General features: G+C 33.5%; 3 protein-coding genes across 4 annotated transcripts; 2 read left to right on the forward strand and 1 right to left on the reverse strand.

The window, feature by feature from the left end:
- The first annotated feature begins 6,887 nt into the window (after nucleotides 1-6,887).
- LOC110819386 (beta-1,3-N-acetylglucosaminyltransferase lunatic protein, putative (DUF604)) lies at nucleotides 6,888-10,310 on the forward strand. Its single transcript, XM_022048553.2, has 3 exons — nucleotides 6,888-8,220; nucleotides 9,175-9,717; nucleotides 9,893-10,310. Exons 1-3 carry the CDS (start codon nucleotides 7,357-7,359, stop codon nucleotides 10,007-10,009), a joined length of 1,524 nt encoding a protein of 507 aa, XP_021904245.1. The 5' UTR covers nucleotides 6,888-7,356; the 3' UTR covers nucleotides 10,010-10,310.
- Nucleotides 10,311-10,690: 380 nt separating this feature from the next.
- Nucleotides 10,691-14,900, reverse strand: LOC110819259 (Tetratricopeptide repeat (TPR)-like superfamily protein). Of its 2 annotated transcripts, none has more exons than XM_088212902.1 (8): nucleotides 14,692-14,900; nucleotides 14,448-14,582; nucleotides 13,696-13,791; nucleotides 13,476-13,548; nucleotides 12,602-12,663; nucleotides 12,416-12,497; nucleotides 11,180-11,240; nucleotides 10,691-11,096 (listed from the first exon to the last, which is right to left on the reverse strand). In XM_088212902.1, exons 1-8 carry the CDS (start codon nucleotides 14,812-14,814, stop codon nucleotides 11,045-11,047), a joined length of 684 nt encoding a protein of 227 aa, XP_088069028.1. In that variant the 5' UTR covers nucleotides 14,815-14,900; the 3' UTR covers nucleotides 10,691-11,044. The 2 variants fall into 2 exon arrangements, with proteins under 2 accessions (XP_088069028.1, XP_088069030.1); XM_088212904.1 differs by having other exon boundaries at nucleotides 14,448-14,579; nucleotides 14,692-14,898.
- A 1,974-nt stretch (nucleotides 14,901-16,874) lies between these two features.
- LOC110819372 (AT-hook motif nuclear-localized protein 15-like) lies at nucleotides 16,875-20,542 on the forward strand. The gene is made up of 2 exons (XM_022048539.2): nucleotides 16,875-18,998; nucleotides 19,215-20,542. The coding sequence occupies exon 1, from the start codon at nucleotides 17,832-17,834 to the stop codon at nucleotides 18,831-18,833; it is 1,002 nt and encodes a 333-aa protein (XP_021904231.1). The 5' UTR covers nucleotides 16,875-17,831; the 3' UTR covers nucleotides 18,834-18,998; nucleotides 19,215-20,542.
- Nucleotides 20,543-22,053: the final 1,511 nt, after the last annotated feature.

Raw genomic sequence — 22,053 nt, forward strand, 5'->3', positions numbered from 1 at the left:
CCTTGGACCGTTTCATAGTGATGTAAATACTAAAACTTGTAAGGTTAGAATAGTCAAGGTATATCAAATCCGCGGGCCAAACAGGCAAACTCAGTTGGGATTACTGGAGTTTTTTTTCTTTTTTTATAATTATAAAACAAGTAATTTTATGTGTTGCTGAATAAATATTATAACTTATTCTAATTAATTATTTATAAACATCAATCACAAATTAATTGTAAGTAATTAATCAAATTTTTTATGTTTTAAATATTATATATGCTTTTTCCATCTATATTATTTTAATAATAATTTTATTGAGTAATCTGAGATATTCATCTTGTTTATTCAAAGTATATGAATTAAATTATACTTTTTCTGAAAGAAATACAATTATTGTAAGCAAGCATAAAATTCATTAACTTCTCTAAATTTTGTCTAAATAATAAAACAACTGAAAAAAAAAAATCAGTCTTCATATATGTCTTATAAATTATTAATCAATTAACTTAAACATTTTTAATAATTTTATAAAATTTAAAATTATCTATATTAATATATAGATTCACTATATATCATAATAATGCATGTAGTGCACGTAAACAACTAATATTTCATATCACAAGAAATTCTATACATTATACTTAATTTGTTGATATGTTCATACATATGTTCACAGGAGCCTAAAATATCTAATACTAAAATTCAACAACTCACTTGGCAAAATAACTTTTTTTTGTATATTCATAATTGATTTATAATTTAATTAAATTTAAATTATTGAGTAAATAAATATAATTAATTACACTGTTAAGTAAAAATAAAAATAATTATATTTAGATATAAGTACAAATTGGTCGGAACTGACTTGGCAGATATCAGATCTCATTTTCAGTGTATTGTGAAGAAATTTTAAAATTTTGTTCAATATGTTTGTATTGTAAAAATCAATTGTTACACTTTAAAAGCTTGACTATCTAACTATTTTAAATGTTATCTGAAAGAAAAATTATTCAATGTGGGACTAATTATCTTTTATATTCTTCTTAAAATCTTCTCTATTCTTCTTAAAGCTCGTATTTTCTATCATTGATTATCTCCATAAATGTCGTTGTAGATTACAAACCTCGAACGTCTGTGTTTTCTATGGTACTGAAAAAGAAAATATTAATCACTTATTTTTACATTGCAAAACCTATTGGTTGGTATAGAGCAATTGTTTGTATTATTGGATGTTAAACGGACTACTTACTCCCTATTATATTTGGTCTCTTTGCGGCGCCTGAAATCATATTGACAACTATTCTCAGAGATAGTTTGTGTTTTATTAAATATCTCTTTTTCAGAAGTATTAGGGTCGTGGAGTTTAACAAGATTGAATATTGTATCAGTTTATAAAATATCAAAAAAATTCGTAAATTCTATTACCTTAATCAGTAAAAAGAACAATATCATTTGTTTTAATTTAAACAGTACAAGTTACTAACAAATGAAGTCTATACAAATCTCAGTATTTTTCTAAATGTGTTTTAATCTCAATCCACTATTTTCTCATAATTGTACAAAGAATTTTATTCTACAATATCAAAACTTCTCTGCAGAGAAAAAAAAGATCACATAATACAACAATATCATCCGAATAGAAGGATAGAACTGTCTCCAAAAGCCACTTCGCTTCCTCATTGGCTAGCTTGCTGGTGAACACAACATCTTCCTAGATCAGTATCAACTCCTTCGTGTCTGCAAATTCGATGTAAAAGGATGCAGTCAAGATTAGCGAAAAGGATGTGTGGCATATACAATGCATAATGTTTATAATTCGGTATTTAAAATATTTGAATTATATATCTTAATATTTTAGTTGATAAGAGAGGAAATACTTTAATATATAGAAGCTCAGTACTGTTGTAATAAACTGAAGGTATGTATATTGTTGATGAACTCTCGAAGGTTGAATGTTGATGTTTTGTGAAGAATTTATACACAAAGATTTAAAATATGAATAAAAAAATAAAACGAATTAAATAGAAAGTGTACAAAAAATTTACCAATTAACTTAAAGGGAAAATAATCAATAATTCCAAAAATTAAAATTTTCAATGTAAAACAATGACCGTGATATATAAGCATATAAAAGTTACAATGGGCTATATATATTTAAACCTGTATTTCCATATACAATGGGCCTACTCTTAATTTACATGCATATATAGAAAAATATACTGCTAAAATTTTACTCTGTATGGTCTTAGAAATTACCCATTTAATATGTATTTTCTTAAAGGTGAAAATTGTGTTCTACAAAATTGTATTTAATATGTATTTTAGTGGTACAAAAGACAAAAGAGAAACAAAATATAGATAATTTTTTCTGGATTAATTTTTATGTATCTAAAAAACGATATTATTATTTTGTATTTTATAAAGAATCAAAGTAATTAAGCTTTGAAAGGAGAGCATAGTCTGGAATCATAATCAAGTATTAAAAAAATATATCATTTTTAAGATTAAAAAAAAAACTAAAGAATTCTTATTGACTGAACAATTAATGGAAAAGTAGAGAAGAAGGAGATGGAGACGTTCAAGTTAGTCTTCCAGAAGGAGAGAGCAACCCCTGAGTTCCCTACACGCGTTCACTGAAATCGACCCAGAAATCTTCTGCTCAACTAATCTTTCAGCTATGTCCTCACTTTTGATACATGGTTTTTCAGTCTGTGTAAAACGACACGAGCCCCCTCCAGTTCGGAGTCGGAGACATACATATATATATACGCTCTCCAGTTCGGAGTCGGACAAGCCCCTCCATTTCGGAGTCGGACATATAAATCTCTCCGGTTCGGGTCGGACATAAATGTATATATATATAAACGTTACCCACTCCCCAGGAAGTCCATCTTCATTAATATTTTAATTCCTCCAAGCTCTCTTCCTCCTTTCCGATCTCTCAGAATATGGCAAGCGTAGTCCCCGGTCACTCTCTAAACTCTTCACCGGCGATGTTAAAATTTCCCAGCCGCAAAAATGTTCGATGGTCACCTCCCCCAGAATCTTGGGTCAAAATCAACACCGATGGAAGTTATGTCAAATCGGCCAACGTCGGCGCTGCAGGTGGGCTGATCCGTGATCATGAAGGCAACTGGCTTTGCGGTTTTACCGCGCACCTCCATGATGTTTCTAGCTCTCTTGAGGCGGAACTGAAGGGTGTCAAGATCGGTCTGGTCTCGGCTCTTTCGTCTGGCTTCCTCGACGTTGAACTTGAGTCCGATTGTTTGGCAGCTGTAGAGTACATCACTTTAAATTACAGATGTTTTCATTTTCAAGATTTGGTAGACGAGTGCAAAGAGTTGCTAAAGAAGTTCCGTAATGTTCGTGTTCATCATGTTTACCGTGAAGGAAATCACTGCGCAGATTTTCTATCGAAATTTGGCTTGCGTCAAGAAAGTAAATTGCTATACCATGATTTTCCTCCCAAGGCTCTTTCCTATCAGCTAGCTAAGGACGCAGAGTTTCTTCGAGTTATTCCAATTTGCAGGATAATCCCAGCTCCACAATTCATTCTAATCCCCAACGTCAGTGTTGTACCAATAGCACCTTTCATCTGTTAATCACTGTTGTGTATTATTATTATTTTTTTTTTCGAAGATTCAAGAAATGTTGTATTTGTAATTCAACAATTGAAAAATTAATGAAATTTGAATCATATTTTTATCTCATTTATAATTGTTAATTATATAATCTAAATAATATAATTGTTAATTTTAGTACATTTCTTCAAATTACAAATTCTATTCTTTTCGAGGACTGGTAGAAGAGAATCACAAACGTTCGTATTCAACGTGTTTATCAAGAAGAAAATCATTGCACAGATTTTCTTTAGAAGTTGGGTTTGGATCAGGAAAGTCAGTTCCGGTACCGTGATTTTCCTTCCAAGGCTCCTTCGAATCAGCTAGCTGAGGAGATGAAGTTTCTCTCCCACTGTTCGTTCCAATCCTCTGCGACAATACTGGAACAAGAAGAACTTTTATATGTTAATTTCTGTTATTGTTTGAAGATTTTATTGTAATTCAACCATTGAAAGATTAATGAAATTTGGAATTCTTTTTTTTAAAAAAAAAAAAACCGCGTCCGTTCTTATTTTCCTTCTGATAAAAACAAGAAAGAAAATCTTTCACCCATACAGCGAAAATTTCTGATCAAGTATGTATATACATCTGTGTAATATATATATATATTATTGGAGATATAAGTGTTATGCAATGTAATATGTTGAATACATTATTATTTAACAATTTATTTTAAAATATATTAATAGTATTTTATTATCATATCATTTAATTTATGTGATAAATTTTTTAATTAAATTTATATATTTTACATCAAAATGTGAATTTTAATAACAAGAATAAAATATTTTATGATTTAACTTAAAATATTCTTAATCATTTGATCATTAATGATTCGGTAAGATTAATATATATGTAATGGTCTCTATAAGAGAAAGATTAATTGATCTCATTAACTAAATCACATATATAAATTATGCATATTGAGAGATATGATCATTGAATTGATTCAATTGAGAATTTTTAATTGTTAATATTATATTAAACTGTTAATAAAATATTCTCTGATTTTAATTAGATGTAAGAATTTCTTTAAATTTGATATCATCATAATAATTGATAAATCATTTATTATACTTTGATTATAGACACCTATAGTCATAAAACTATAGTTGAAAGGATATTGAGTGTGATTAAATACCTGTAGAATTAATAACGAAATCTGTCAACTTCGGTAATAAGTTTAAACTCTATGTTGTTATTTATTATAATGACTAAATTAAGACTTTAGACAGAGCAGTTGAATGAATAAAGAAAATAGTTTCTTATGTTATTCATTAATCAATTATAATTGACATGAACTATAATTGGTTAATTATTAGAATTTGATAGTTAGACCATATCCTATGGTTAATCCGGAGTAATAATGACGGAATGAAATATTACATATTTTTTTAGCAGTTTTTTTAAGGTAATTGTACATTTTATATTATCCGATTGTTGATGAATGTTGTTAGATGTCAACCTTAATAAATTATTAATCAATGAACTTATACATTTTTAATAATTTTATAAAATTTAAAACCATGTATATTGATATATTCATTCGTGTATTCGTGAATTTCTTCTTTTCTATGTTCATAATTGAGTTCCGACGTAATCAAAATAACGTAGTCATTTTTATTATAATAGTTATATTCTCATTTATAATATGCATATTTTATAAATAAAGCGTAAGTCAATTACAATGTTAAATACAAATAATTAAATTATCTGTAAATATCATGTATAAATTAAACTCTCCTGAATAATAATTAAACACCTCATACACAGTAAGCCCAATTGTTTCGGTCTAATGGGCTATATATATATATATATATATATATAAGCCAGTCCAGTTTCGGCGTCGGAGATCCAGTGTGCCAGGATGTTCATCGCCATTAATCGTTTAATTTCTTGGGTGGTCAAAATCAACACCGATGGAAGTTATATCAAATCTTCCAACATCGGCGCTGCTGGTGGGCTGATCCGTGATCATGACGGCAACTGGCGTCGCGGCTTTACCGCCACGCTGTTTCTTGCTCTCTCGAGGCAGAACTGAATGGCGTCAAGATGGGTCTGGTCTTGGCTCTTTCATCTGGCTTCCTCGATGTTGAACTGGAGGAATCCGATTGTTTGGCGGCCGTGGAGTACATTTGTTTAAATTACAGATGTTTCTTTTTTCAAGATTTAGTAGACGAATGTATTAAGATTTAGTTTAAAGTCCTAATAATTACTTAAATTTGTATTAAAATATTCAATTGGGATTAAAAACAAAAAAAATTACATAAGAATTGAATGCATGGGTATTTTTCTAATAAATAAATAAAATCTATTTAAAGCAAGAAAGTAAATCCAACTGCTTGGGTTTGAGTATGATATCGAGCATAATAGGGCTAAGACCAGATTTGGGACGTTTAGTAACATAATCGCTATAAACATTTCCCCAAGTTTGTTCTTCGTTCAAGACCTTGCCATAAAAAGTTAAATGATGATTATGCAATTGTCTCCTCAGCGTCGGCGAGAACCTCAATTCTGATATTTTCTCCGTCCGCTCCACAAATAGTTGGTCCACCACACCCCCCGTCTTTTTTAATTTGCACAAAAAATTTCATTCTAAAGAAAAACATGCATTAGGCTAGGCTGACTTCCATAATACATATACTAATATTTCAGTTGAATAAAATACCTCGATGTGTTCTAAGCTCCAATACTTTTGCAATAAACTGAAAAGTATATTATTTGAATGTTGATGTTTTGTGATGAATTTATACACAAATATTTAAAAAAACTAATTAAATAGGAAATATACAAAAAAAAAATTTCTTACTATAAAATAGCGACTAAGATCTTTCATTATGTTGACCTAATAATAAATAAATAAAATATCTTTTATTATGTTAAGAGAAATACATATTTATGCACCACCGTCAACAGAAATAGCCGGCTCCGGTTTTCAATTATATTTGGACTATACATTTCATTATTTAAATTTTTACTGTATAAGATCTTCAAAATTTTAATGTGCATCAAACTTACTATTTTTTCAAACCCTATAAAAATAAATCCTTATTATCTCATTCACTGAATTTAGAAAATATAAAAAAAGCATCAACAAAAATTTGACCCAAGTCTTGATCAACTAGTATTATTATTAGCATGTTCCCCTCCGCACCCCCATAAACGACACCGCATCTACGCGCAAGTGATTTACAATTAAACCGCTGTAAGTTTTTTTTTACCATTCCAATGATTTCACCAAAAAGGTTATAAAAAAAAAAAAAAAAAAAAAATAGTGATAAATTTTTTGTTTTCAAAATCGGAAAAAATAATGATAATAATTAATTACCGAGAAAACCCAGGGCTGCTCTATGCAAAATCCTCTTCCAGGTAGGGTTATTGCCGTCATGATAAAATTTCTGAGGTTGTCTTCTGGTTTTCTTATATTGACTTGATGGTGGATGGTATCAGCTTTCTCGACGCTCAAAGGAATAGACTTGAAGCGGCTTGATTGAAAAGTTTTTCGGGCATTGGGGTTCGTTTCGTCAACGTCCACGCTCAGATTTCTGGGCGTGAACGGAGGATTTTTCTTTTAAGTTTTTGACGCAGTTTTACAAATTTAAGTTTTTTAGTGTAGGAAAATAAGGAAAAGAAGAGAGAGGACAGAGGAAAGAGGAAAGAGCTGGGGTGTGGGTGAAAACTGGGAAGATCTTGTGCAATTCAAGACGTATTCGTGAATTCAAATTTTTTGTGGGGGGGTGAGAAAGGAAGAATAATGAAGTGCGAAAGCGGCGAACTCAGCCGCGATGCCGCGCTCCAGTCGTCGATTTTCTTTATTTGGCCGGAGAGACCACGTGATTTCCTCGTGCTTCTCACGCGCCTCTCTCTCGTCACGTGCCTGGTTGCTTCCGTGTCCGTTGTCCTCTACGGTACGTTCTCCTCACCAGGCTCCTTGCTCCGGTTACCCAACCCGACCCGGAGCGACTTCGCAATGCAATACGTCTCCGACGGGCCAACGAACCTCTCCCATCTCCTCTTCTGCATAGCCGGCTCCGCCGACACGTGGCGCGACCGCAGCCGCTACAGTTCCATATGGTGGACGTCCAACGCTACACGCGGCTTCGTTTGGCTCGACGAGCATACCGCGAATCAAACGGACAGAGAAGCCAACAGTGGCGAAGACCTTTCCCGCCATGAATTTCGAGTACCCGTACGGGTATCGGATCCGGGTTGGACCCGTTTTAGGTACTCGAGCTCCAGAGCGGCGGTCCGGATAGCCCGTATAATATGGGACAGTTACAGGCTGGAATTGCCGGAGGTGAGGTGGTTTGTGATGGGCGATGATGATACGGTGTTTTTCGCTGATAACTTGGTTTCGGTGTTAGCGAGGTACGATCACCGTCAGATGTGGTACGTTGGCGGGAACTCGGAGAGCGTGGAGCAGGATACCATGCATTCGTACGAGATGGCGTTTGGAGGTGGGGGGTTCGCGGTCAGCTACGCGCTGGCTAAGCGGCTGGTCAACATTCTGGACGGTTGTCTTGATCGTTACTACTATTTCTACGGCTCAGATCAGAGGATCGCCGCGTGCATGAGCGAAATCGGCGTGCCGTTCACAAGAGAGCGTGGGTTCCATCAGGTACGCGTGTCTATGTTTTTATTGGTTTAAATTCGAAGGCTCCACTTGGCAGCGTTTGGGATGTACGCGTGGATGATGATGATGTAAAGTTGTCATATCATTATCACTGCCGTTGAAAACCCGACCATGGAGAGATTGAGGTGTGATATGGTCACGCCACGTGTAGTTTTTCTTTTTTGAACTTTCTGCGTTTGGGAGATCATTTAAACTTTATCCTCCTATATTTATGGCGGTGGATGAGTTTAGTCTAGTAAATTTGGGTTGAATAATTATCAGCTTAGAGTTTTTTCTTTGACCCAAAAGAAGAAAAACCAACGGATCTAGTCCTTTAATTTTGTTTTTTTTTTTAAATAAATTGCTTGAGAGAATTTTTTGTTTGGGGTATGAAAAAAAAAAAAGAGGAAGATAAGAGAGCTAGCGGATATAAAAAAAAAAAAAAGTTGCAACTTTCACAGTCTCGACTTCCAGTTAGATCCATGTAAGAATGACCGAGTAATACCTGTCAAAATTTGAGCTTAAAAGTTCAAAAAGGGACCATATCCTTTGGGTGTCACAACCTAATTTGTCAGCAAATCTTGAGGACATTATTTTTAGCCGAGAAACCAACAAATTTCTGCCTAAAAATTTCACCTTAGTTAACTTGGTAGAATTATACCATAATGGTAGCACACCAAACCCAGCAGCATACCGCAATGCTTTTATTGCTGGGTCTTGACTCCTGAGAGTGAGTTTTATGTGAAAAAGTAAACGGTAAAAAATGACCAGTGATTTTTCCAAGGATTTTCTTGCCGTCTCTTGTTGAATAAAAGCTTGAATATTAAAGTCAATTAAATCTATTTCTATCTTTTAGAGTTTTCTTGTGTGTATGCTCTTGGTTGGTATCAATGATATAGTAGCATCAGTATTTTATATGCGTTAGTTATATAACATGATATACTACTCCAAAACTTTCAGCTTGATATAAGAGGGAACCCATATGGAGTCCTGGCAGCACACCCAATTGTGCCACTTGTATCACTCCACCACCTTGACTACTTGGATCCAATCTTCCCAAACCAGACTCAGATAAGCTCCTTGCAGACCCTCACGACGGCTTACCGGGTTGACCCTAACCGGATCCTACAGCAAACCTTCTGCTATGATCACAAGAGAAAGTGGTCCGTATCCATATCGTGGGGATACACCATTCAGATATACACATCAATGGTATCACCGAAGGATTTGGAGGTACCCTTGCAGACGTTCAAGACATGGCGGAGTTGGAGTGACGGCCCGTTTACTTTCAATACCCGACCTGTGAATGGTGACCCGTGTGAGCAGCCAGTCGTTTATTTCCTGGACTGGGTTCAGGAGGTTGGCAGTAGGGGGACCAGGACTAGTTATAGGAGGGCCATATTGCCAGCTGAGAATTGCAGCAAGATTGAGCATGTTCGTGCAAGGTCAATAGAAAGAGTCATTGTCTCATCCATGAAGATGGACCCAGATTATTGGAACAAGGTGAGCATTATTTTTCTTCTGTTTTAAATGGTAACTTACCCCATTAATTGTATATATGAATTTTTATCATAAGATTGAATAAGATGAACTCAGATAATTCAGTTTCGTCTCAGTTAATCGTTAAGTTTGCATGCCCAAAAATTACCACCCTAACAATTATTACGTGATTGAGCAGGAGCGGCGGAGGCATTGTTGCGAAATAATGAACCGAGGAAGCAGAAAAGAGAGCAGCATGTTGATTAGGATTAGAAACTGCAGATCAGGGGAGAACATTCTACCTAGATATATATAGCCATATATGGGTCAGTCAGTCCTCTTAATGGTAATTCTACAGGTATATGTATGTATATATATATATATCCACTGGTTAATAAAGAATAAATATAGTATGAGAAAAAAGATGTTACAGCAGGCTGTATTTTTTTGTTTACCCTTTTTTTGATTAATTATTTACCTACTCCATAAAGTAGATTTTCCATTAGACCCAGTTTTTATACTATGATTTAGGGTAAATTAATGTAACATAATTGTTGTGTCTACAGTTAAATCCAGTAAAAACAAATGATATCTACAGTTAAATCTTGTATTGTTTAGATATGCTAGTCAATATTTGGTAGCCCAGCATCTTTCGTATTCTTGATTCACTGTTTATGAATCTTTAGAAAGCAACACCAATAGTACTAGACTATTATTAGAATTTCAATCAAGAATTTAGGGAATCCTGTTCCGGGAATATAATAATGTAATGACGCAGAGAATGTTTTTCTTTTCCTTTTTAATATCAATCGTGTCAAATTTAGATTAAAAAAACAGAAAATTACGAAATCTAAAAAAGAAAAAGAAAATTTCATCGCATCAACATCCTACTTTCCATGAGAATATTGGATTCCATGATCATGTTCTAGTGCTTTAGTGACCAAAGAACTCTGTTTTTTGGGCATTGCTCCATGAAAATTCAGAATACATAACAGCATAACTAGAAAGAATCATCAGATTTATGATAAATAATAACAATCTTGATGTGTTCAGTTTGTAATCTATGTTAATAACATTTTTTATGTGTTCAGTTCCTAACCGATGCTATACGTACATTTTCTTTTTCTCCGGAAAAAATAGAAAGGGATGAGCATCATAGCCAATTCTTTTTGGATGTGAGTGAGAACATAGGATTCCCCTTCACTAGACAATATCCAATTTAAAGCCAACTCTTTGATATTAAAGAATAATGACACAATTGACGTATATCATAGCATGAGCATTAACCGGAAATATATGAAAACTGCTCTTAGTATGCTGTTACTGACTGTTCAATGCGAGAACTAAAGAGCTAACTGCAAAGCAAAGTGTCTCTTGTTGCATTTCCGGTTGTTGGATTTACCCTGGTGAAAATAACCCTTGGCTTAGTTCCTATGAGACACAAATTTGAGAGCAAAGGTATTATACAAGACAATATGTATCTTACCCATCAGCAACTTTGCAAAGATATTCCCGTTGATCTTCTCTCAAAGGCACATCTGTAAAATCTGATGGAATAGAGGGAAGTCTATTAAGATTAAGCTGATAAACTTACAAAGTGCAGGAAACATATAGTCTCCATTTGATTGGTGCAAGGAAATGGAAATCATATGAAATAAGACAAAAGAGCTAACCTATATAAATAGACACAGGTAAAGCCTAAATCTGAAAGGAAAAATCTATGATGTCTCGAGGACATATGATATGATGCCTCTGTTGTAATTTTCTAAAGTTTCATATTAACCTAGTGACTGTTGAATAGCCACTGAATTACTTACGATGTCTCGAAGACAAAATATTAAGTGATTCCTGCACAAAGTTACTAAACTGATATAAACATTGAGAATTAATTGAAATCATAACAAAACTCAATCTCATCTAGTTGCTTACAAACTTAAAGATCTTTAGTGCGGTAAACTTATATATCAGCATCAATTTTTTTTTCTTCCTGTTAGAACTTTCTCTTGTTTCATAAGCATCAAGTGCCTTATATACACAGAGTGAATCAAATAATTGTAAAGATTTCCTTCAAAATCACACCACCTGATTTGATCAGGTGGTTGGTTATGTCTTGATGATTTTTGATGTATGACAAATAGAATTGATCTGTCTAATTATGAATTTGGGAATAAAAAAATCTAAACATAACATCTAGGATTTCTTACACATCATATTTAAGAAGTTTTAAGTATCACATTTAAGAGTTTGATAGCATTGCACAACCATAAGTTTGAAAAATTCTCAAAATATTGTTAAATAACTTGAATGATTCAATAAGTGAAATTACAAACTATTTATAACATCTCTAAGTAAGCTTTGCTAAATAGAATTAGAATAAGAAATAATAAAGTAGTAAAATTAGAAATACTAATGCTAATAAAAATAAGAAACTAATACTAATACTATTATGAATACTAATCTTAATTCAAATAAGAAAATACTAATAAGAATAAAAATCATAAGTTACTAAAACTATAATAATACTCCTCAATATGGACTTAACATAATTATAATTTCTAAACTATTAAGGAAATCTATTGTAACTCATTCTGCATCAGTTTCTTACTCTTACCATAAAGTATTTGAACAATTCCTATCAAGAACATGCTAATCACTTAGTAGGATAGAATGTAGGCACGTAAAACTACATATTAACAATGATGTAGGGATCTATTTTACATACCAGCACCAGTAATTTTTGTTCCTCTAAAAGATGTGTTGCCGGTAGCAAGTGCACCTTCCAAGTTAGCATTACTTAAATTTGCCTGTAGAAAACAATACGTAGAAGAGAAGAGAGTCATAAATCAGATCACCCATAAAGCTCAACGGAACTGTTTAAGAATTTCAGCCAATTGAAATTACTAGGCACCTTTGTTACATTTGCCAAAGAAAAATCTGCACCTCTGAGATCAGCATCTGAAAGATCAGCTCCTAAATCATAAAAATTGACAACTGATTATAACATAAGAACCACCATTTTAGCACTGCGCCATGTAGAACCACCAATTCTTTGGGATAAGAAACAAAATAAGAAAATATGACAGTATATCCAGAAGACTTAATTTTAGGGAAAATATTTATGACAGGCTGATAGCTTAACAAAGTTATAAGAGACATAAAAGTGGAAGTAGTCATGAAAGTATGAGCTTACTTCTGGTTCAATTCCCATTCAAAGTCCTAGTTTCAATTCTTGCATTAGTCTTAATATACAAAATTGGAATATAATGTGACAGCTGAGTTACAATCAATTCCACCTTGAGTACCTTGATAGTGGAAATTCAAGTATTCAATCTCACCTTGAAATTCAGGAATTGAATTTGCATAGTCAAGAAGTTCAAGATGGATGATGGTAAGTTAAAGACAACAACTTATGTTCTAAATAGGCATAAATAAAACTAATATGAATGTTACAGGTATTGATTGATTAAAAATTTAACCACACACAACATAAATGTAGGATCACATGCATGAAGCAATAATGGAGGGTACATGTTAGGAGATGCGAAGAAAAATTAAGATGCCTCTTGAAGATTATCTACTTGAACTACATAAACATATCCACGGAAGAAACTAGAACTAAAAGAAGTGTTCCCATTCTGCTTGCAAGTTAAAAATATCACAAAGATTTTTTAAAAACAAAGTATAAAAAGTTAGATGTATTATTCTGAGTTCTTTCCAAAAGTTTAAGTAGTTTTGCAATGCTACAATGTATAGCCCGAAATGACATGAATAAGATACAAAACCTGTTAAATCAGCATCAAAGAAGCTTGCACCGATCAAATTTGCACCCTTGAAATTAGCTTGCCGCAAGATAGACTACGAAAAGGACCATTGGAACAAACCCAATTAAACATTTTGTTCGCAGGAGAGCTTATTTTTGTTACAAATGAATTCAACCACTTATCTAAAATTCATAATGTTCCAAATAACTTAAGAATCAACTAAATAGTGTGATTGACATACTGTCTTAAAATCCTGCTTGATCAGAGTCTTGCCACTAAAATCCTTCCCAGTAAGATCCTGTCCTCTGGTAACTTCTTGACCGTATGGACCTCCACCCTTCCAAACAGTATCCCCCAAATAATTACAAAAATAAGCATATCTAGAGTAATTTTGAATATGAAATAATTTTATTTTCATCAACATGATGCAAGGGAAAAGTAAAAAAATCCACTTTGCTACATTTGAATAGCCATAATAATACTAAGACAATACTTCTTTCGTATAATATGGTTTCATTAGGCAAACATAAAACCCACTTCAAAAAGAATTGTACTGTAGAATGCTCAATGTAGGTCATGATTTTTCTTCATCTTGCAGAGGTGAAGTAGAGCTTTTACTTTAATGGGAAACCGGGTTTTTCTTCAATTACAAAAAATTAGGTAAAATATGAAAATTTTTGATAAAATTTACTCGGAAGTTTACAATTAGCCTAACTAGCTCATGGTAGAAATTCCTTCTAAAATCAGAAACGGGTAACCTCCGATTGAATTTCAACTAAAATAATAATAATACATTCCAAATTTTATTGATTTTACTAAAGTTTATAATACGTAGTTCCAATTCCCCTAGAAATTCCCATATTTTTAATATGTTTTAAATAAAATTTTCATGTTCTTCAAGTTGAACTGCGTAAATTTTCAACTAGATTCCATTAAAATTCTTGAAAATTTCAAACACACCCCAGACAAAGATAACAAATATAATGATCATACCTTGAAAGCAATAGCAGGATCAGCAAAGAACAGAGACGCAGATACAAGAGCAAGCAGGCTTGCCTTTGACACATGTTCTCCTAATGACAACACTGATTTGCGAAGAGAATCCTCTTGCTTCTGCTTCAGTCCCTGCTAAACAATAAACAAACCCAAAGTTTCAACACCCACCAAACAAAGAGAAAAGAAACAAAAACAGGAAATGAAAAGGAAAAGCTTCACGCTCGAAGGGTGCGAAGTGTACCTGCAGCGCAGGATGGCGAAATGGGGAGGGAGAATGAGAAGGAATAAGAGGTTTGGTTGACGAAAGAGAGGGTTTTGGTGGGATTAATTTAGAAGACAGCGAGACATTGCTGAGAGGAGCCATTTTCTACTTTCTGGAACCAAACACGGCCTTAATTTCTAGCAGTGAGTCAGTGACAGGCGCGTGCCATTATCGTCTGCCTAAATGGATAACGAACAGGATGTGGTTAAATGGGTATGCATTGTATGTGAACGCTGAGACCTATGAGTGTGGGTTCATTATTTTTTTCGGGTCGGTTTCAATTTGGGCTGGATCGGGTCGATTGGTTACTTCCTCCGATCCAAAAGTAAAAAAGAAAACTAATAGGGCTTAGATTTTGAGTAATTAAAAAAAAAATTTACATTAATTGAATTTTAATCTTTTAAATAGATATTACGATTCAAACCAATTAACTAATTCCCAATATTAAAGCATAAATTATTTTTTTCTCAATGTCTTAAAAATTTTAAGAGATAAAACAAAAATATTATATAAACTATCTTATAATTTTGTATAAAATATTTTTGATATGATTTAAAAGTTTATAATTTTAATCTTCTTGTTCATATTCTAATATGTATTTAAGGTAGACAAGCATATTAGCACATTCATTATTACTTCTAAATATGAATTTAATTAATATTATTGAGATATCAACATTTATTCATAGTGACTGCCTATTGAATGCTAGTTTCAAGGATGAATTTGTCGCACCCTTTTGTAAATGCACATTGAGATAATCATAAGTATCAATGAACTCTCCGCCAGGTAAAAATTGTACTTATGATGTTGAATGTATAAATAATTCAATTTTGTATAATATATATATACATATATGTTGATTGAATTTAGTTTATTCATAATAATTTAATAGTATGATGTGCAAGTTATGTAATTGTCAAATAATAAAACACAATAATATAACCAATATAGCACCCCAAAAAAAAAAAAAAACAGTAAAAATTGTAAAAGGAGCTCAATAGAATCACAATCTACCACTGTAATTTTTTCTTTTTTGGTTTTAAGACTTTTGGAATGATTAAAGATTAGAGTTATTGCGTTTAAGAAACAAAGAAAGGGTAATTGTAATAATGTTAAAAGACATATATTTATACCCCTTTTCTGTATAATGATCTTCGAAGTACACTAATTCACAATAAACAAATTCCCTGCATATGTAAGATTCAAACAGAAGCTTAAGAAATTCTTTAAAAAAAAAAAAAGAAGAAGATGAGGTTGCTTGAGATTGAAGAGAGAGTGAGAAGGCAGTCGCTGAGGCATCAGAAAGCAGGTGTCAAAAAATGGCCACCATCGTTTCCTAAACAAAAAAGCTGCACTCTACAGCGGTGAAGAAAAATAGGAAACTACTAAAAAAGGTAAATTTTCTCTTTCCTAAATAAATAAAAACATTTTATTACATATTTTAAATTTTATTTTCATAAATTAAATGTAAAGTCTTTGTTAGTCAAACCAAAATGAGTTTGTTCACGAACCCGTTTGACTTATTTCCTACCCTTAAATTTTTAATTTTTTGAGAAAATTAGGAAATTTGAAATATTAATTAAAAATTGATTTTTTTTTTTTTTTTTTAATGTTCGAGAGGAGGGTTTAAGTTGTCGGGAGCGACGGACTGTGACGTGTTCCCACCAGCTCTCGCGCACGTTACCCCATACTCTTATTGATAAAAAGATAGACCCAAGTTGCTTCCTTCCCCTTTATTTCCCATTTTGCCCCTCTTATCTCCCTCTATTTTCTTTTCCCCCCATTCAATCACATTTAACTCTTACCTATCCCATTTAGATTATATAAATAACCTGTGTAATCCAAAAAATAAATAAATATGTAAGAATTATGTCTTTTAAATAACATTATGTAATCACATTCAAAATAATTTAATTAAAATACACATTATTTAAACATAAATTATTACCAAATAGTAAAACAATGAGATTATTAAAATAATTATTAATTAAATTTAATAATAATAAAGAAGTACGTTTTAGTTAAAAAAAAATAAAACAGAAGGGTAATTTTGTTAAATAAATAAAAGGGTAGTTTTGGAAATTCAAGTGAATTTCTTGTCCGAATCAATTGCCCATTGGTCGGTTCAAAATGGGTGGGAAGAGAGAGAGAGAGAGAGAGAGAAAACCAGACTCTCTGCGGAAACCGCTTACGATAGATTTCACTTCAGCCCCAGTGGGTGCAGGATTCTCTATCGTACGCCTTTGGGTCTTCAAGTGTTTATTTTTAACGTACGCACACCCACACCCACACCCACACCCACACCCACACCCTCCCTCATTTTCCATACACGGTACCCCGTAATGGTAATTAAAGCACACTCGGAAAACAAATCTACTTGAAGAGGACCCTCCCACTACCCACCCAACCCTTCGACTGAACCTGAAGCCGTACGCAGCAGTCTATAGCATAAGCTGCTGATGATTCTGTGTTGAAAGGTACTAATATTGATATATATTTACATACAAAGGTATCTCCTTTCTTCTTCTTTTTCCCTCTTCTTCCTCTCTCTACTTCAGCTGTTCATCAGTACAATAGGACCAGAAAAAGGGTTGTACTTTCTCTGACCCTTTCTGCCGGACTTTCACGGTATTGATTGCGAAAATATAAGATGGATATGTATGTATATCTCGTTTTGGTGTTTTTCTTAACCGGGTTTTGAAGGATCTATCTTGGTTTTCCTGTGTTTGAGCTGGGTTTAGTTGGATCTGATTAATTTCGTTTTCAATTCGGAGGGAGAAGGGTTTAGGTTTTTCATGCAAAAGAAGACGAAACCATATCCCCGATGTCTAATTCATGCAATTTCTTTAGTGTTTTGGATTGATTTTTGGGGGAGAGAAAGAGAGAGATAAGGTTTTTGGATTGTATCTGTTTGGATTTGGGGCTATATTCGTTAGATCTCTCAGTCTATTACGGCAAACAAAAGAGGATCCAAAATAAAGAAAACTACAAGCTTCTTATCAGTATTGGCTTCCTTGTCCTCATCCTCTTATTGAGAAAGACCGGACTGCAAAACAAGAAGAAGAAGAGGAAATGAAGTAAGGAAACAAAGGGGTTTTTCCTTTTCTCCAGAAACAAACATGGCTAATCGTTGGTGGGCTGGAAATGTAGGGATGAGAAACGTTGACCAGATCTCGCCACCGCCATCTCTTCACTTAAGAAACCCAGAAGAGGAACACACCAGTTTAAGCCGGCTTGGTCCGAGAAGAGAGCAAGAATTCATCCGTAACCATTCCGCTAACCCCACTACGCATACTCCTAACACCGTCAATCAAAGCCAAAGCCATGAAGATGAAGATAGCCGAGACGATAACAACAACACCGGTCTCGAACTCGAAGAAGCCACCGGTCACGACTCCATCGAACCCGGTAGCAGCAGCGGTGGCCCTGGTTCCAGCGGCGGTCGCCGACCAAGAGGAAGGCCGCCCGGCTCAAAAAATAAGCCCAGGCCCCCCGTCGTGATAACTAAAGAGAGCCCCAACTCGCTAAGGAGCCACGTCTTGGAAATCGCAAGCGGCAGCGACATCGTCGATTGCGTCGCCACCTTCTCCCGCCGCCGCCACCGAGGCGTCTCCGTTTTGAGCGGCAGTGGGGTCGTCACCAACGTCACCCTCAGACAACCAGCCGCGCCGGGCGGTGTCATCAACCTGCAAGGAAGGTTCGAAATTTTGTCCCTCTCCGGTGCATTCTTGCCCACACCGTCTCCTCCTGGCGCAACGGGGCTCACTGTGTACCTAGCCGGCGGGCAGGGTCAAGTTGTGGGAGGCGGCGTGATGGGTGCACTGGTGGCATCAGGACCCGTGATTATTATTGCCGCCACCTTTAGCAATGCAACCTACGAGAGGCTCCCGGTCGAGGACGACCATGGCGGCGTTCAACCACAACAACAAGCCGGCAATGGAAGTAACGAGAATCAAGAAAATAGTAGTGGAGGAGGTAATGCTCAGACGACTCAAGGTTTAGGTGGTGAAGCCACAGTGCCTCCGTTGTATAATCTGCCCCAGAATTTGCAGCTCCCTAATGGTCAATTGCCTCATGATGTCTTCTGGGTTCCCCCTCCTCGTCCACCTCCATCTTACTGATCATATATATATGTGAAAAGAGAGAGATAGAGCGAGAGAGGAAGAGATATGGTAGGTTGGATTTTTTGCTGACTTGTTTTTGTGCAGAAAGAAGGAAGATTAATGTAATTGATCGATATCTCACAGTACTTCATCACCATCATCATGTGTAAGATATAGTTAGTGGTAATTTCTCATCTTCTGTGAATCTAAAATCTTTGAAATTTCTCTTATATTCTTGGCTTAGTTGTTGTGGTTAATTTCTGGGATTTTTTTTTTTCTTTAAAGATAGAAAATAAAACTCTCTAATCAAGTTCATATTTTGTGATGGACATGTATGTATATATCTATCCCCACACACGCAGAGAAACACGTATATTGTGTTATTTTGTGATTACGCAGTAAAAGAAGAGAATCAACAAGAAAGGTCGAGAAATGGGTTGCATTATTGCAGTCATAAGACTCAAAGACTTCCCCCTTTTAAGGTAAGAAACAACACTTCCAGCTTATCTTGTTCATGGACTTTAATGGTGAGGACTTCATGAATAAATATATAAATATATATGCATACGTGTGTACACAGACTTGTGGGAAAGAGAGGGAGATAGAGACGGGGTGGGGTTGATACATCTGAATCTTCCCAAGATTTGGCTGTGATGTTAGTCCGAGTTGATTGGACATTGTAGGCATGCAGTAACTAGTTATGGCTTATTGGGATATATTTATATATGTTATATAGTCTCTCAAATTAATCATCTTAGCCTACAAGTTGCATTTGGGTACTTTATATTAAGCTTGTTGGGGGGGCTCTAGGGTTTCCTCATTCTGCCTGTACATGTTCCATTCTTGTCACTGGGGGTCGCTTTTAGAGAAACTGCAATTGACACCTGCAGGTTGTCCACTTAAAAGTTGCCTATCTGTATAATACATATATATTTGTATATATATTCATATTTGACCGATTCCCGTTTGAAATAATGTAAAAGTAAAGTTCATAACTTTGGCATCTTCTTCTTTTTCTTTGGCACCTTGACCCACTAGTTCAAGATTCAACATTATTGCTAATATTAGTCATATTTGGTTAGGGTTGTTTCTTTTGATATTTCAGAAGTAATGGAGTAGTAGGTTAGTTTACACGAAGAACTGTCATCTCTCTCTAGGCAATCTTATGACTTAGTTTTTCTCACATTGGCCTACCGCGGGCATTTAGTATTAGAGTGTTATTATTTTAAAAAGAATTTTTAGTGTTACTTACAAGAATAGAATCCCAATGTTTAGAGTATGGAGAACGTATGTTCGGCCATCAAACGAAGATATGTGGTGTTTTGTCATAGTTTGACTCCAAACTCGAGTTTAATTAGTTTTCGAAGTTGGTGGTTACTGGAGGGATACGAATTTTCATACTATCTCTAACGTAAATATTTTAGTATTTTTGGACCTGAAACGAGCTTTCACGTAGTTAAATTCAAGTTATCGCAACTCCGAGAGAGTTGAATTCAAGTTATTGATACATAGCAGAGTGATTGATGTCATTACATGAAGCTCATAAATCTGCATATTTCATTGTTATTTTCCTCAATATTGGGCAAAGCAATAACATATCAATCATAATTAAGGGAACAATAAACTTTGTAACTTCCTTGTTTTTTCTTAGAATAAAATTTCTCTCGTGCTTGAAAATATGTATACGTATGTATATATGTTACTGTATGTACAAGTGAGTATTACCCCTTTTATATAGGAATTTATAAATTACTTATATATATTTGTGAAATTGAAGTGATTCTAACACTTACCATATTATATGTATACATAGTTCCTGACAATTGTAGTTGTGTATGATGTAATTGCAAGCGTAGTATTGACCAATTTAATTACATTAATTGTAAGATGTGAATCATGGCCTCCACCAATTATATGGATTACGAAAAATTCCCAAGTAATATATAAAATATATAAGTCTATGTAGTATATGCATATGAAGAAAATGATATGATCTTAAGTGGGCATGTCAATTACTTGTTATGTTTGTTGAAATTTGTTAGACGATTAAGTTTGGATTTATACGTCCCTTTAGGCAGCCTTTTAATTTGGTCAAAGGTAGGTGAAATGAGTACTAAGTTGGTGTATAAGTTATGTATTTAGTTCCTTACGAACAAAGAGTCAACAAATTTGTTATGAATCACGATCGTATCATAAATCATATTTTGGGTAACCCCTCAAGACACTTTTCAAAATATTACTTATATATATACACACACATACATATATACTCACAAAATCATTTAGTAATTGCATATAACGATTATGTAAAATTTATGGGTTTTAATTCTACAATTGGCATGCTTAATTTTCTTAGATATTGTTTTTCATTTATTCTTATGTTTGTAAGGGACTTTAATGCTCCCTCTCCGAAATTCCTTACTAGAAAATGAACTAGTTATTTTATAAATATTTACATGGATGAATTATATTTACAAAATATAAAATTTTTTATAACTACTACAAGAAAAACAACTTTATATTAATAGTCAAAAACCCTTATCCTTATTATAGAATGTAAATCCACATATACCTACACTAGCAAAAGCTTTATTTGTTTGCTTCGTATGATTTACACTAATGTTTGCATTTACTATCGGGATAAGTATGTGGGTCTACGCAAGTCAATTGTTTTCGATGATTTACACTAATGTTTATCTATACTAATAGTTTTTTCATTTGTATATATTAGTTTTATAAACAAACTTTACTATTGGTAAACGTAATTTGTTATTGATATTGGGCATTAAATTAAATATTATATTTATATTTATATTATTAATTAATTAATGATGCAATTATTTTAAATATTTAAAATAACTAAAATATAAAACTGTGGATATAACTTACGTAAGTAAATTTTATAAAATAAATAATGAGAAGGGCAAATAAACATACTTGGAATGAAATGATTTAACGTCAAATGACAAAACTTGGTTATTAGAATGTTAGTAGTAATAAGATTAAAAATAAATTATGACAATAATTTCAAAAGTTTTAAATGCATGTAACAATGAAAATAAGTATGATCATAAATTAAAGGCATAATATGATTTCAAATATTTAACTTGTTCTATAATAGAGGTTGAGTCATAAAATGAAAATCACAACAAAAAAAAAACATAGTATATTGAAATTTTTTAATATTTTATTAAGTATATTTTTATTATCTACAGTAACTTTAAACTCGTATTTAAAA

The sequence above is a fragment of the Carica papaya genome, chromosome 2, assembly GCF_054855325.1.
Source record: "Carica papaya isolate Zhongbai chromosome 2, ASM5485532v1, whole genome shotgun sequence".
In the NCBI taxonomy this organism is placed as follows: domain Eukaryota; kingdom Viridiplantae; phylum Streptophyta; class Magnoliopsida; order Brassicales; family Caricaceae; genus Carica; species Carica papaya.